The sequence below is a fragment of the Neofelis nebulosa genome, chromosome 2 (assembly GCF_028018385.1).
Source record: "Neofelis nebulosa isolate mNeoNeb1 chromosome 2, mNeoNeb1.pri, whole genome shotgun sequence".
NCBI lineage: Eukaryota > Metazoa > Chordata > Mammalia > Carnivora > Felidae > Neofelis > Neofelis nebulosa.
The window spans coordinates 110,534,250-110,549,647 of NC_080783.1; the positions used below are offsets into that span (position 1 = coordinate 110,534,250).

The 15,398-nt window shown below is 47.5% G+C and overlaps 1 protein-coding gene across 1 annotated transcript in view; it reads right to left on the reverse strand.

The window, feature by feature from the left end:
- ERCC3 (ERCC excision repair 3, TFIIH core complex helicase subunit) overlaps window positions 1-14,501 on the reverse strand; it is a 28,034-nt gene extending 13,533 nt beyond the window's left edge. The window contains exons 1-9 of the mRNA XM_058715624.1: window positions 14,386-14,501; window positions 13,817-14,022; window positions 12,926-13,162; window positions 10,788-10,837; window positions 10,219-10,354; window positions 9,655-9,819; window positions 8,967-9,171; window positions 6,531-6,845; window positions 934-1,118 (exon numbers count right to left, since the gene is read on the reverse strand). Coding sequence (XP_058571607.1) covers window positions 934-1,118; window positions 6,531-6,845; window positions 8,967-9,171; window positions 9,655-9,819; window positions 10,219-10,354; window positions 10,788-10,837; window positions 12,926-13,162; window positions 13,817-14,022; window positions 14,386-14,413 — 1,527 coding nt within the window. The 5' untranslated portion in view covers window positions 14,414-14,501. The remainder of the gene's footprint in view (window positions 1-933; window positions 1,119-6,530; window positions 6,846-8,966; window positions 9,172-9,654; window positions 9,820-10,218; window positions 10,355-10,787; window positions 10,838-12,925; window positions 13,163-13,816; window positions 14,023-14,385) is intronic.
- Between the last annotated feature and the right edge of the window lie 897 nt (window positions 14,502-15,398).

Here is a 15,398-nt window from a genome sequence, read left to right on the forward strand (position 1 = left end):
TAGGTTCTATTTTCATATACAGGAAGACTTTTTTTGAAGGCAACGCTAAACAAAGTAGGTGATGGAAATATACACAAGAGGTAAAATAATAAAGGGAGAGGATGACAAGTTCTGTCGTGGGACAGTGAATCCCCTGTTGGAGGAGGGGAGACACAACTGGAGAGGAATAGGCCCTCAGAGATTCCAGCAATGCTCTGTTTCGTAGGATGCGTGTTGATTATGAAGAGGCAACTACAGGGTAAGGAAGTTTTCAGCAGAGTAAGTCTACCTGCACAGGTTCCTCACACTCACCGTTACCCAAGAGGCCCCCTTCTGCCCTTGTGGGACAGAGGCCACCTGACCCTAGCCAGTGAGTGACAGTCATTTCAAGTTGCCAGGAAGGATGTTTGCAATTGTTCCTTCTGAGAAGACTTACCTTTGAATGCGTATTTTCAACATTTACCTGTGCAGGTATTCACTGTGGAACAAGACTGGGACAATGTGTTTCCCAATGTGTTTAGAAATGATGTAGGCCACAGGTGCCTTCTGGGGACACCAAAACCAAGAGGCTTTGACCCTGGGGTGGCCTGGATGGTGGCCCACACAGGAGCACCCAGGAACTCCTCAAAGGTGAGGGTGGGCAGGACCATCCAGAGGTGCTCACTCCCAGGGAAAAGGAGGAGTGGATTTGGAGGTCAAACTAGCCTGGATTACCATCCCGACTTGAGCACTTACTGACTGTGTGCCCCTGGAAAGGGGTTTTGTTTCACAAGTCTTTGGAGTGGGTAGAACACTGCCCACCTCACAGGGGGACTGAGGGAAAAGTACAAAGTGGCAACACTTCTGCTCAAGTCCTGACTGTGTATCTGCCCATGGGGAGGGGACCTGAACCATTTCTCCTTAACCATGGGTGGAATCCCTCTCTCGAGACCATACCAGGAAGGGGAAAGCTACCTCGGCACACTGGACTTTGGCGATGTAGCCATTGTTCTGCAGCTCCATCCAATTGGCTTCGTAGAGCTTGGGGCCAATCAGAAAATTTAAGTCGACAATTTTGTCATCTTCCCGGACGAGGGTGGCGGTCAAACCCAGCTTGCAGTGGGCCTGCACGATGGTAAGCACCCGTCGGAACATCCTGGCTAGGGAAACAATCAATGCATTCACACTGTCACTTTTTTTAACATTTTTTTAAATGTTTACTTATTTACTTTGAAAAAGAGCACAAGCAGAGGAGAAGTAGAGAGAGACGGAGAGAGAGAAACCCAAGCAGGCTCTGCACTGTCAGCACAAAGTCCAATGTGGGGCTCCATCTCACAAATCATGAGATCATGACTTGGGCCAAAATCTACAGCCAGAGGCTTAACCGACTGAGCCACCCAGGTGCCTCAACACTGTCACTTTTTTAAATGCTCAAGTACCACACACAGCCTTGCGACTTTACACGGGCCTGTGACACTAAGTGGGCTAACCCCGGGTTTCTGAATCATAGGAACCTGGCTCTAGACCAGAATGACTAGGCAAGAACACTTAATCATCACTTTCAGACCTGTCCAAAAGAAGGAAGAAAAAGAGAAAAGGGAGAAATGGCTTTAGGGAAGCTCCAAATCAGTGAGCCCCAGGATCCTTCCTTGTAACAGCTAAGCTACCAACAGGAGTGCAAATGGCGATCTGAAACACGATGTAACACTTAAAACACCAGTGAGCTCCAAATGATGCAAGGAATGTATTCATCCTAAAACTTGTACCCAGGATACCAGGAAGATGGCTGGGTGACCATGGGATCAGAGAAACAAAAGGAGCCGGGTCTGCTGGACTTCCTACCATCTTCCCAGAAAGCAGGAGACAACAGGGAGACATGAAACCCCAGGCAACTCCCTTCTCCTTAGGAAACTCCCTTCTCTGAGCTTTCCAATTAGATTCATCTGGTCCACCAGCAACCTCCTGTCTCTGTTTGGAATGTTCTAATTCTGGTTTATCAAATTAAATAAACACATAAATGGGATTAAGATACTAATTTCAAAAAGAACCAATTAATGGGTTTCGATGGGCTCATCCTTTAAAAATACTAATACTCCGGGGGTGCCTGGGTGGCTCAGTCAGTTAAGCATCTGACTTTGGCTAAGGTCATGATCTCGCGGTTCCTGAGTTCGAGCCCCAAGGTCAGGCTCTGTGCTGACAGCTCAGAGCCTGGAGCTTGCTTCAGATTCTGTGTCTCCCTCTCTCTCTGACCCTCCTCTGCTTGCAATTAATTTGTCTCTCTCTCTCTCTCAAAAATAAGTCATAAAACATTAAAAATTTTTAAAAAATACTAATATTCCAAAAAAAGGTTAAAATGTGTTTCGTTTATCTTATAATACAATTAAAAGTGAGGTTAGTGATACTGCAGAAACAGAGGTTAACAATCTGAGGAAGGAAGGGTCAGACTGCACCAGAACACAAACCAAAAACATAAGAACAGTGAGATAGCAGAGGACTGTCTGGGCCCCCAGTAAGTGTCCAGGTCTTCCAAGCCTAAGGTGGTTTGCACATACACTTGAAGACAAAGACCAGCAGCATAGTTATCTCCAAGGACTGTGCCGCTCCAAAAAAAGGGGAGCCAAGGACCGCAGACCAGGCTCCTCGTGTCAGAAGGGCATGGCAGCCAAGGCAATGGAGACAGCAACCTCATGCGGGTGCCAGGGAGGCAGCGCCGGGGACAGCCCAGAGATGCTATCAACCCAAGGGAAGCATGAGTCTGCTCCCTGCCTGGATACTCTGCAGCCAGAAAGAAGCCCCCGCTGTGGCATCTGCCCTACAGACCAGCCACGTCCCACTACCACATTCTCCAACAGCCATAGGGCTGTCAGGAGGAGGAACCCACATATGACACAGTGTACAGATGGTTAAGTTTTTACACAGCTATGTCCCTGTGAAATCACCCAGGTCAAGACAAGTGTTCCTAGCACCTAGAAGCCTCTCCTCTGACCCTGCCTGTCAATACCAACACTCCCCCCTCAAAGGAATCACCATCTCACTTGTCATCCAAACTTTGTATTAATAGAATTACAATACATATTCTGTGGGTGTGATTTGTTTTGCTGTACATGTCACAGGTGTCAGTTGTCTCCCACTTCGTCCCTAGTCCAAGCACAGTGCTTGATACATAGTGGGTTCTTAATAAATACTCCCTAAAATAATGAAAGTGGCACAGTGCAGTAAACACTTAATACATGCAAGTCTGCAGTTACCAATATTTTATCAATACAGTGAGTGACACAATAGGACTCTTTTTGGATGATGTCTAAAAGAAAACAGCCATCTTTACCTCTTGAGATAAATCTCAAAGATTTATCATTCTACTTCATCCAACGTGGTATACTTGTTTAACAATCAAGAATCTTGCTGTGATTTGTTAGGATCCCCTAATTTAACATTGGCTCTCTGGCCCAGTGAGCATGGCCAAGCCAAGAAGCTCACAAGAACACGACTGAACTCAGAATTCTATTTAGAGCTGTTTGGTTTTTTGTTTTTTTTTTTTAATTTTTTTTTTCAACGTTTATTTATTTTTGGGACAGAGAGAGACAGCATGAACGGGGGAGGGACAGAGAGAGAGGGAGACACAGAATCGGAAACAGGCTCCAGGCTCTGAGCCATCAGCCCAGAGCCCGACGCGGGGCGCGAACTCACGGACCGTGAGATCGTGACCTGGCTAAAGTCGGACGCTTAACCGACTGCGCCACTCAGGCGCCCCTAGAGCTGTTTGGTTTTACTCTCCTACCCAGCCAGAGACAAACTGACCCAGTGAATCAGGAAGAGAAAACACACAGATGGCAAGCATGAAATTTTGTGGGGTACACCCTGTATCCTCATCACCAGACAACCAATCTCAAGCCTGGCTGCCGCCCTCTGAAACCTGGGACCTAGGCTAAAAACGAACATCAACATAAACTAAGTACATACGCAGGTTTCCCAAGTTTCAAACACAGACTCCAAAAGAACCACTGCACAGCACTTCCAAACTCATTTGTAGGATGTGATTCTCTAGGTCATCGATTTCCAATCCAATCAGAGCCAGTAACTTCCTGCTCCTTAAATTTTTTTTTTGGAGTTTAGTTTTTAAATTAGCACACAGTAAAAAGTGACCTTTTGCTGGGGGTGGATGGGATTGGTTCTATAAATTTTAACACATGTGAAGATCTGTGTAACCACCACCACAATCAGGATACAGACAAACCCATTACCCCCAAAACATGCCCTCCTGTTCTCCCTTTACAGCCACACCCTGGCACCCACTGATCTGTTCTCCATCACTAGTTTTGTCTTTTCAAAGGCACTATACACCATATAACCTTCCAAGATGGGCTGATTTCGCTCAGCAAGTACCTCTGAGATTTCTCCAAGTTGTTGCATGTAGCAACAGTGTGTTGTTTTGTGGCTGAATAGAGTTCCAGGGGAGGGACCTTCCCATTTGTCTATCCAGTCACCTGCTGTTGGGCATTTTGGTTGTTTCCAGGTTTTGGAGACTCTGACTAAAGCCCCTACGAACATTCATGTACAGGTTTTTGTGTGAACCTGAGTTTTCATTCTCTAGGACAGATGCCCAGGGGTGGGCCTGATGAGTCACATGGCAATTTTCTAAGAAACTGCCCAACTTTCCACAGTGACTGTACATTTTGTGATTCCTCTGGCGGTGCATGCCAGCTGCTCTGTACTCTCGTCAGTTATTGTCAGTATTTTCCATCGTGGCCACTCTGATGGGTGTGTGGCAGCATCTCATCGCATGGTAGTAATGTGCACTTCCCTCAGGGCTAATGATGCGGAATATCTTTTCAAAGGCTCCTAGGCATCTGTATATTCTCTTTGGTGAAATGTCTACTCTTGTCTTTTGCCGATTTTCTAACGTCTCTGCCACCGCCAGAATGTCTAACTGGCAATCAAATGAACGTGCCTAAAGCCGAACCCCTGCACTCTGCAAACCTGTTCCTTCTACAGCTTTCCCCAGTTCTGTAGCTTTCCTTCCAGTTGCTCAAGCCAAAACCCATATGGTCATCCTTGATTTCTCTTTCTTTCAGGTCTCATGGCCAGCCTGTCAGCTCTGCCCTCACAACACATCCAGAAGTAGATTACCTTTATTCTTACTGTTCAAGCCTCTTGGTTGGGCCCATCCAGCTGCTTCCACCCTTGCCTCCTTCCGTTTATTCTCAGCACAGCAGCCAGGGTGGTACTTTCATAATACATGACAATCAGACCATGTCACCCTTTGCTCAAATCCCTCAAATGGCTTCCCACCCACTCATATAGTACAAGCCCAACACCCTACAGTGACCTACGTATAGGATCTGGCCCACACTCTATCCTGCCTGGCCCTCTCTAACCTTGGCTTTGACTGCTCTCCTCTATGTCCCTCCTGCCGCATAGTCATCTTGGTGCTGTCGGACTGTGTCAAGTACTCTCCCACCTTGGGACTAATGCTGCCCTGTTCCTTCAACCTGAATGACCCCCAATCCCTACGTGGCTTGCTGTGAACATCAATAGGTACCCTCAGACATGCAGGAGGGCTGGAGGGGTTCTCATTAACTGAAAAGAATGATGCTAGGGCCACTTAGGCAGTATTTTGAACACTACGTGAAAATGCCTCTGATTTCATTTCATGCAGAGAAATCCCTAATTTACATTTAACTTACCAGAGCTTCCCCTTCATTTGTTTTATCAATGAATACTAGAATACTATGTGGCAATAAAAGGGCAGATACTACCAATACAATGTTATATGGGTCAACCATCATGCAAAGTAAAAACAGCCACATCTAAGAAAATATATATTATATGAGTCTGGAAAATATATGAAATATTTACTATTATATATAACATATATTCCTTAAAACATATATGAATTATATATCATATGATTCACATTATGGTATTTCCCGAAAAGGCAGGTCAACTATAGAGACAGGAAGCACTTCCATGGTTCTCTGGGGCTGGAGCTGAAAACACTGACTGTAAATGAGTATGAGGGTGAGGTTCTAAACCTGGATCACAGTCACGGCTGCACAACTCCATAAACCTGTGAAAAATCTTGAATTATACATTTATAATAAGTAGTTTTTACTGGTGGAAATTGTATCAATATAGCTATTTCTTTTTTAAAAAAATGACTGCCTGCAACACTTGGAGAAGTTGGGCTTCTGTAACGTATCAAGGATCAATACTTCAATTCAGCCTTCAAATAAAACAAACACCATTACGGCAAGGACTTCAGTGCTGCTGGTCCAGTTTTCACAGCACCATAAGCCAACTGGTTAAGGGTAAACTGAACTACAACAGTAAGATTGAGGAAGAAGGGAAAAGCCATTTTCTGAATGACTACTGTGGGCCCGTGATTCACGAAGCTGTCTGCCACCCACCCTCATGCCCACCCCCCACATGCTTCGGACTTACTTTAAAACTTTACCCAGCAGACCTTTCTAGCAAGACAGATGAGCTACACAGCAGTCTTCCCTCCACCCAACGAACAGAAATCAATTTTTGTCTCTGCAATGAGCAGGTAGCTCGGCTCTCAGCCTGCTTACCTGGTATGGTATGTACTTCATCCAGGATCATGAGGCCCCACTCCTGAGTTTTGAGCCACTCCATGACTCGCTCAGCCTCCCAGGACCTTTTGGTGGTGTGGCCCAGCATGGAGTAGGTGCTAATGGCAATGGAGCAGCCGATGGGCTTGTCCTTGGCATCGGAGGTGAAGCGGCAGATCTGGCTGTCGTCAATGGTGGACCACATCTTGAACTGGGCTTTCCACTGCTCCACAGACACAGCTGAATTGCCCAGTACCAGACAGCGCTTTCTCACGGTGCAGGCAGCTGTCACACCAACCAGGGACTTGCCAGCACCTATGCGAAACCAAAGGGCAATGCCACCCAAGGCCAGGTTGCAATGAAAGACAAAGACAGGGGTGCCTGAATGGCTCAGTCGATTAAGCGTCCAACTTTGGCTCAGGTCATGATCTCACGATTCGTGAGTTTGAGCCCCGCATCGGGCTCTGTGCTGACAGCTCAGAGCCTGGAGCCTGCTTCGGATTCTGTGCCTCCCTCTCTCTCTGCCCCTCCCCTGCTCATGCTGGTCTCTCTCTCTCTCTCAAAAGTAAACATTTAAAAAAAATTTTTTGAAGGACACAGACAGAATCCACACACAAATCTGGGTGAATTACTTGCAATAACCCTCAGAGCCGATACCATGAGGCACTTCTTGTTCCAAGGTCTCTTTTCTTCTCTATAGAAAGGAGACACGTCCAGCTCACGCACAAATGTGACAATTAAGAGAGACAGGCACCAGGCCCTCCTGTGGCATTTTCCATGAATTTTGTTCTAATGTTGAAATCTCAAAACTCACCAGAGATAAGAGACCCTCTTATTGCTGAAATTGTGAACATGAGGAAACGAAAGCGGAGGTACACGTGGCCCCTGCCATGGGAAGGTGGTGCCTCGGAGGAAAAGTGTGCCCGGCACACAGACCACACCAAGGGCCCAGTACAAGGCAGCTCTTAGACTGCACAACGTGCTGGGATGAGAATTCAGGCATACAGGAGATGTGTACACTACTGGCAAAGACACAGGCAAAATTCCAGGGTTTCCAAGTTTACTATCTTCCACCATTTGAAGATCAAGATAAAAATCAAGCTATTCCTTTAAACAGCATTTCCTCCTTCACCAGGCATGTGTATCAAAATCACCCAGGGAGATTAAAAAAAAAAAAAAAAATGTGGAGGCACAGGCCTCTCCCCTGGAGATTCTAACCTCCTCAAGTCTGAGGTAGGGCCCCCAGGTGAATGTGCTGTGACCTCTGGCCAAGAATCTCAGCCAGGACCTGACATGACTTAGGACAAATGATATCAGACAGGTGCCAAGGAGGCTATACTCTCCTTTCTTGGATGTGCACACTGTAATAAGCCATCCAGGAACGAGCAAAGCTTCTCTGCTATGAAGTCTCCAAATACACACACTTACAAGCTGATTGCAAAGGATGAGACCCTAACTCCAGTGTATAAGATATCACCTGCCCCTGCAAGTGCAAGCTGGTGCAGCCACTCTGGAAAACAGTATGGAGGTTCCTCAAAAAACTAAAAATAGAACTAGCCTATGACCCAGCAATTGCACTACTAGGCATTTATCCATGGGATACAAGTGTGCTTGTTTCAAAGGGACACACACACCCCCACGTTTATAGCAGCACTTTCAACAATAGCCAAAGTATGGAAAGAGCCCAAATGTCCATCGATGGATGAATGGATAAAGAAAATGTGGTGTATATATACAATGGAGTATTACTCGGCAATCAAAAACAATGAAATCTTGCCATTTGCAACTACGTGGATGAAACTGGAGGGTATTATGCTAAGCGAAAATAGTTAGAGAAAGACAAAAATCATATGACTTCACTCATATGAGGACATTAAGAGACAAAACAGATGAACATAAGGAAAGGGAAACAAAAATAACATAAAAACAGAAGAGACTCATAAATATGGAGAACAAACTGAGGGTTACCGGAGGGGTTGTGGGAGGGGGGATGGGCTAAATGGGGAAAGGGCACTAAGGAATCTACTCCTGAAATCATTGTTGCACTATATGCTAACTAATTTGGATGTAAATTTTTAAAAATAAAAAATAAAATGAAAAAAAAAAGACAGCGCCTGCCCCACATCACTGTCACTGCCCAAGATCTTACACATTGCTTAGTCGATGTGTTTACCATCTGTCTCTCTACAACCAAAATGAGCTCCCTGAGGTCGGAAGTGTTGTTCTATCCACCACTGTATCCCCACTGCTGAGGTCAAAGCCCTGCACACAGCAGGCACTCAAATATCTGTTAGGTCACAGATCAGGGTGTCATCTGACCTCAGCTGCTCCCTGGCCAGGTATGATTTAGAGAAGGGCACACAAAGGAGAGCAAGAGAAAGCTGGCAGACCATGACAGAAGAGTCTGGCCACCTTCTTCTTTCAGGTGTCACTTACCACAAGGAAGAACGATGACCCCTGAGCGGGCACGTCCATTCCCAAACATCTTCCGCAAGCTCTTTTCCTGATAAGGTCTAAGGACGGCTGTGGGTTTCAGGTCAATGTTGATATCAGGGTTAACAGAATCATTTCGGAAGTCATACTCTGCCAACAGGGGGTACTCCAGGTGGATACAACGTTTCTGGAGCTCTTCAATCATTTCCTGGGGAGTGAGCATAGAAGACATTTATAATCTTGTTAAATCCAAAGCATGCTCATAAACTATGCATAATCCAAGGGGGTTAATGGTCAAGAAGACAGCATTTTATGTAGGCTTTTACAATTTCAGATCTTGATCTACTTGATATCAAGTAGATATCTGCTTGATAACAGCTGGGTTAAAGCACAGAAAAGCAACTCAAGTTAAGGACACAGACAAAATTAAATCCAGTCACCAAAATGCCACCAAAACCACCAAAATGCCCCTCAGACACTTCCCACATCTCCCAGGAACTTGTGAAGACTGACCCAGCAGCCAGAGTCACAGGACACTCAGATCTAACCCCATCAGGAGGAATGATGCCACAGCTCACAGACACCATAAAGGAGAAAGCAATTTCAGGAAGACACGGGGATCCCTTCCTCTCACACAGACCGCAGAGTCCATGCAGGGCTGGGCCGCTTGGAGAGGGGTACATTCACTAACCTGCTTGACTTCAAAAGATACTGTCTGGGTCTCTTCTTCTTCTTCCTCATCCTTGTCCATTTGTTCGTAGAAGTCAAACAGGTCTGTGGGGATATCAGATTTTCCCTGTGGGTCTGTCACCCGGGAAGTGGAAGGTCCACCACTGCCCTCAGCAGTCTTGGCGATCTGTAAAAAAGGCAGGATCTGAACCTCTGTGCAACAATGAAACTTCATGCCACCAAGCAAGAGCCAAAGTTGAACAAGCAACTGCAGCTGTAAGAAGACAGGAGGGGTGCCTGGGTGGCTCAGTTGGTTGAGCATCCGACTTCGGCTCAGGTCATGATCTCGTGGTCTGTGAGTTCGAGCCCCGCATCGGGCCCTGTGCTGACAGCTCAGAGCCTGGAGCCTGCTTCGGATTCTGTGTCTCCCTCTCTCTGCCCCTCCCCCACTCATGCTCTGTCTCTCTTTCTGTCAAAAATAAACATTAAAAAAAAAAATAGTAAGACAGCAGGGTCCCAAGATGCAAATGTTGAACTGAATGTCCCAATGCTTCCACTACCAAGGGTGACCCAGGAGCCCACATACAGCCGACTTGCTCGTGAACGTCTCTGTGATGAGCTCCGTGGCCTCTCCGTCAGAGTTCCGCAGGCGGCACTCCCGGATCACCGGATCCTGGAGAAGATGCTGGATGACATCAGGGTGGGAGCTTTCAACGAAGTACCTAAAAGAGGGGAGGGAAGGAGGTGACTACTGAGCAGTACACCATTTCCAGAAGGTTCTGTGGCTCATTTGATCAGATGGGCTGGAAATCGTGGCTCTGTGCTTCTCTCAATCTCTTAGTCTCCCATACCCTTGGCCAGATCTGAGCTGCGAGCTACTGGCCAAGATATAACAAATGAGGTTGTGGACAGAATCTGGCTTTGAGGTCAAATAAGGAGTGGCCGGAGCCTCAGCGTCACTGCTCGGGAGCGGGGAACACGGTGGCCAGTAAATGAATTCCCAGTTTTGGCCACTTCCCTTCGCTCATCCCTTCTATCCCCTTACTCAGGGGAGCAGGTGCTGGTGCAGACAGACAGCCCACAGACATCAGCCCCTTGCCACCTGCTCTGCACAGGGCACAAGTGCCTTGGGGGGCTTGTCACAGGATCCCTTACCTGTTGTGCTTCAGGACCAGCTTGACTTTTCCGTAGCTGACAGTACACAGCTGCAAAGAGTGACAACATCCAACAGGCACAATTAGCAATACTCGGCTCACTCAGGACACATTCATTAGTGGGCATGTCTTACTACCTACCAAGTGAAGACTTCAGTTTACCCAATGTGCAATCCTAAAGAAGTCAGGTCTGCCAAAGGTGAGCTTTTTCTTATTAAACTCTACTCTTGAGAGTAAAACCTTGCTTTTGCCTGGCTCTTTCTGATGCACATCCCTTAATTTATAAAATGCTACATAAAATCTTTCTTTTATTTTCCCTTCCCTTTCCTTCTCCATTCCCACAGGCCCCAACCTAATCCAATGGTTCATCCAGCCACACCAGCATTATTACAGGTCCCAGCACAAAACTGGCACAGAGCATGTATTTAGTAATTGCTGTGTAAATTAAATGCAAAACCCCCTGGCCTCCTCACCAATGTTCCTATTTCTCCCAACTAGAATGTAAGCTTTGGAGTGCCTGGGTGGCTCATTCAGTTAAGCGTCCGACTCTCGATCTTAGCTCAGGTCTTGATCTCACGGTCATGGGTTCAAGTCTCACACTGGGCTCTGCGCTGGGCATGAAGCCTACTTAAAAATAACAATTAAAAAAACAGAATGGAAGCTTCTTGACAGAAGAGACTAGGGCTGAAATCTTCTAGGTTCCCAACAATCTTCAGGACGGAAAGCAGCAGAGGTTGTGTGGTGGCCGTGGAGATCTGCCGCTCAGCTCTCAGGCTGTGACCAGCCCCTGCTGCTGCCCTTCTGGATCCCCTGCTGCATTATACCAACACCTACATTCCTGCAGGCAGCTCCAGGCCAAGACTGAGCACAGCCAGCGTGCTAATGCAGGGTTCATTCCAGCAAGGTGAGGCCCTTCTCCCTGGGCACCTTTCCATATCACAAGAAGACAGAACTCCTACCAGGGCTCCTGTCAGCTTCCCTGAAATCGGATGCATCACTGTACTGACGGTCTGTGGCACTCACCAGATCTGGGGGTCTGAATCCAACTCCCTTAGATCAGCTGAAGGTGACAAAAGCCACTGTCATCTATTCTGAATGGCATTGACCTGTCTCTCAGGACAAACCCAAGCATGTCCAATGCTCTTCATATGGAACCCTATCCACTTCAACACTTGCAAGTTCTTTTTGATTTTCCCTAATGGAAAGTGTTGACTATTGGTCCCGTGCAGGAATTCAGCCTTAGACAGAGTTTACCACTTATATTAGTCTGCTCAGCTGCTGTTCAAAACACCACAGACTGGGTGATTTAACAACAGAAACATTTCTAGAAGTCCTCCATCAAGGTGCCAGTGATTAGTTTTTAGTTAAGGCTCTCTTCCTGACTACCTTTTCACTATGTGCCCATATGACCTCTTCCTTGTGCACGTGCAAAGAGAGCACCTGAGCTTTCTGGGTGACTATTCTTTTTTTTTTTTTTTAATTTTTTTTTTTTTCAACGTTTTTTATTTATTTTTGGGACAGAGAGAGACAGAGCATGAACGGGGGAGGGGCAGAGAGAGAAGGAGACACAGAATCGGAAACAGGCTCCAGGCTCCGAGCCATCAGCCCAGAGCCTGACGCGGGGCTCGAACTCATGGACCGCGAGATCGTGACCTGGCTGAAGTTGGACGCTTAACCGACTGCGCCACCCAGGCGACCCTCTGGGTGACTATTCTTAAAAGGATGCTAATCCTATTGGATCTGGGCCCCACTCTTATGACCCCATTTAACCTTAATTACTTCCTCATTACAAATATAATCACATTAGGGGTTACAGCTTCATATGAATTTTGGAGGGGACACAATTCAGTCCAAAACACCATTCACTTCTGGCTGCATTCCCAAATAACCCTGGCCAGAATGGGCCTGAATTAGTATCCCCAATGTGTTAGTGTTCATTGTATCATAGCACTCATGAGAAGTGTGGCCTCAGTAAGAAGAGATCCAGAAGAGAAGCAGCTGTGGGAATCAGTTATGTCTCTCCACACGAGATCTGAATGGCATCTTCATGATGGCCACAGGTTGACAATGGGTAGCACCTGTCCACTATTAACACATTCACAAGGAAGGCAAAAGAGCTGGCCTTAGCTCCCCACTTGCCTTAATAAACTGAATAATTCCATCAGGGACTCCCGTCTTGCTGAGCTTCCTGAGGTATTCAGTGATGTCACTAGTTTGTAGCCCAACACTGACAGCTGCATACAGGGAGTAGGCAGTTAGTTTGTACTCATGCACGTGGGTTGGTCGGCACACTGGCTCTGCAATAGCCACCAGGAAGTCTTGAGCATATTTGTAAACTGGAGAGAAGGCTTCTAAGAAGATGTGGCCATCAGGAGCCTAAGAAACACCAAATGGACATGACAGACAAAACAAAAAACAAAAAAAAACAAATGAAGTGTAGAGACTATTAGACTCTTTCCCACACCATTACCCAGAAAAGATAAGCTGCCCAAAAAGGGATCTTTAACACCACGGATATTTTTGTAAGCCCTCCTTCAGCCAACTGTGGGCCTGTTACTTTAATCAGATCCAAGGAATGGAGAGATTAGAAGAGCAGGTTTCCGAAGTCGGTTTCCACTCTTCTTCACAGGGAAAGCCCACCTTATTGGCTATCTTCAAGGTACCTTTAGGTTAGGTTTCAAACGAACGTAGACTATTACCTACTTCGAGCTGAGCAACAGAGTGGCCTAGCAAATATATAGCTTCCATTACTTTTTGTAGATGGGTAATTAAAATGTTACACAATAAACGGCATTTGCCCAGTAAATAAAAAAGTATTTCCACGCATGTGGTAGAACTGAAGGGAAGGGGAGAAGGAGGGGCTAGAAACAAAGGCTAGTGTGCCCTGGGTACCTGCTCCTTCTCAGGCTGCTCAAACAGCATGTGTGAAAGCCGTCTCCCAGCCAGCTCTGGAGGGCAGTACCCTGCATTTCCATTTGGGGTCCAAAAACCGAACCAGCTTGGCTCTGCCCTGGCGGAGGGTATGCTTACCACCCAGAGGGGCCTCGAGGTGTGGTCGTCCTTCAGCGGCATCTGCAGCCTGTAGTCCTTGGCTCCATATTCATCAACTTTGGTGCCGGACTCATCCACCTGCTTCCCAGCCGCCGAGGGGACCGCCTCCTGAGAGTCGTTCCCGGGGACGTCGTCGTCATCTTCTTCTTCATCCTCGTAGTGCCGCTTCTTGGACTTCTTCTTATCTGCAGATACGGACACAGAAGTGAGCGCAGCAGGAGCCTAAGGTTCCCTCCGCACTGCTGAGCGACATTTCGAGGGAACCTGGCAGCAGCCGTACTTCATTCACCAACGCCATGCACCCCTAGCCAAGAGCCACCTGCGTGCCGCTGGCGTCCTCTCCCTCCAACACTTCCCACCCGGCCCACGACGCAAGGCGGCCCAAAGGTCAGGGATTGCCCCCTGCCCAGCAGCTTGTCGCGACAGCATGAACAGGCCGCGAGACACTGCGGGGCCGGCAGCCGCTGAGAAGCCCGGAGCGGCTACGACACAGGACGACGGGGAAGGCGAGCGCAGGCAGGCCCCAGAGCGCCCGCGCCACGTCTCACCGCGGTCTCCCCGGTCTCTTTTGCCCATGGCAGCAACAGCACCACACGGCCTGTGCCGCCGGGTCTCCGCGGCGGCTGCTCCCAACGGGGCTTCCGGTTCACACAGGACGCTCTTCCGGCAAACGCACAGGAAGTCCCGCCTCTGGGCGCCGGGTCGTTGGGTGGGCGAGCTAGCCGGCAGTCTAAGGGGCGTCTGTTGTGTTCCCGTGTTGCAGGCCCTTTTTCCCCAGCCGTTCTTTCCTGTAGTCAGTCAATGAAATATTTATTGAGCATGTTTATGCGTCCAGGCGCATAAAGCGTCCAGCCACTGTTTTAGTCTTGGGGTAGGATAGTGAACAAAGTAAAGGTCCTAAATTCTGACAGGGATGTGGGCAGTAAACGCATACGGCGTTCTGTACTCTAAGAAGAAATAAAACAGGGCCCAGAGTAACAGCGCCATTCCAAACAGAGAGACCCCCCTGCCAATGCCCCTCTGAAGTGTCATTACTTGAGCAAAAGATCTGGAAAAGCCAGACGCTGTCCTCCAAGAGAGGAGCAGTCCGAGCCTAGGACTCGGCCACACAAGTTTGGCGTCTAACAGGAAGACGAGAGGGGAGTAGTGTGGCTGGAAGAAGGAGAGAGGACCCACTACTGTACATGTAGGTAGTGGTTCTCAAAGTGGGGTCCCCTGGCTGCATCGCCGTCAGACGGAAATTGGTTCAAACTGATGAGAAAGGCACAGATGCAAAGTATCCGGCCCCACCCCAGACCTATTGAATGGTAAAACTCTAGGGGCACAGCAGTCTTGTCATCCACAAGATGAGAACCACTGATATAGAGCCTTATAGGCCATTGCAAAAACTTACAGATTTTATTACAAAATAGGAAACTACTGGAGAGTTTTGAGCAGAGAAATGACAATCTGATTTAATATTAAAAAGTCAGTCTACACTAGCTGCTGTGTTGAAGATAGCCTTTACGAGGTCAAGGGCAATGACTGCAGCACTCCAGTTGAGAAATTGCTGGCTTTACTA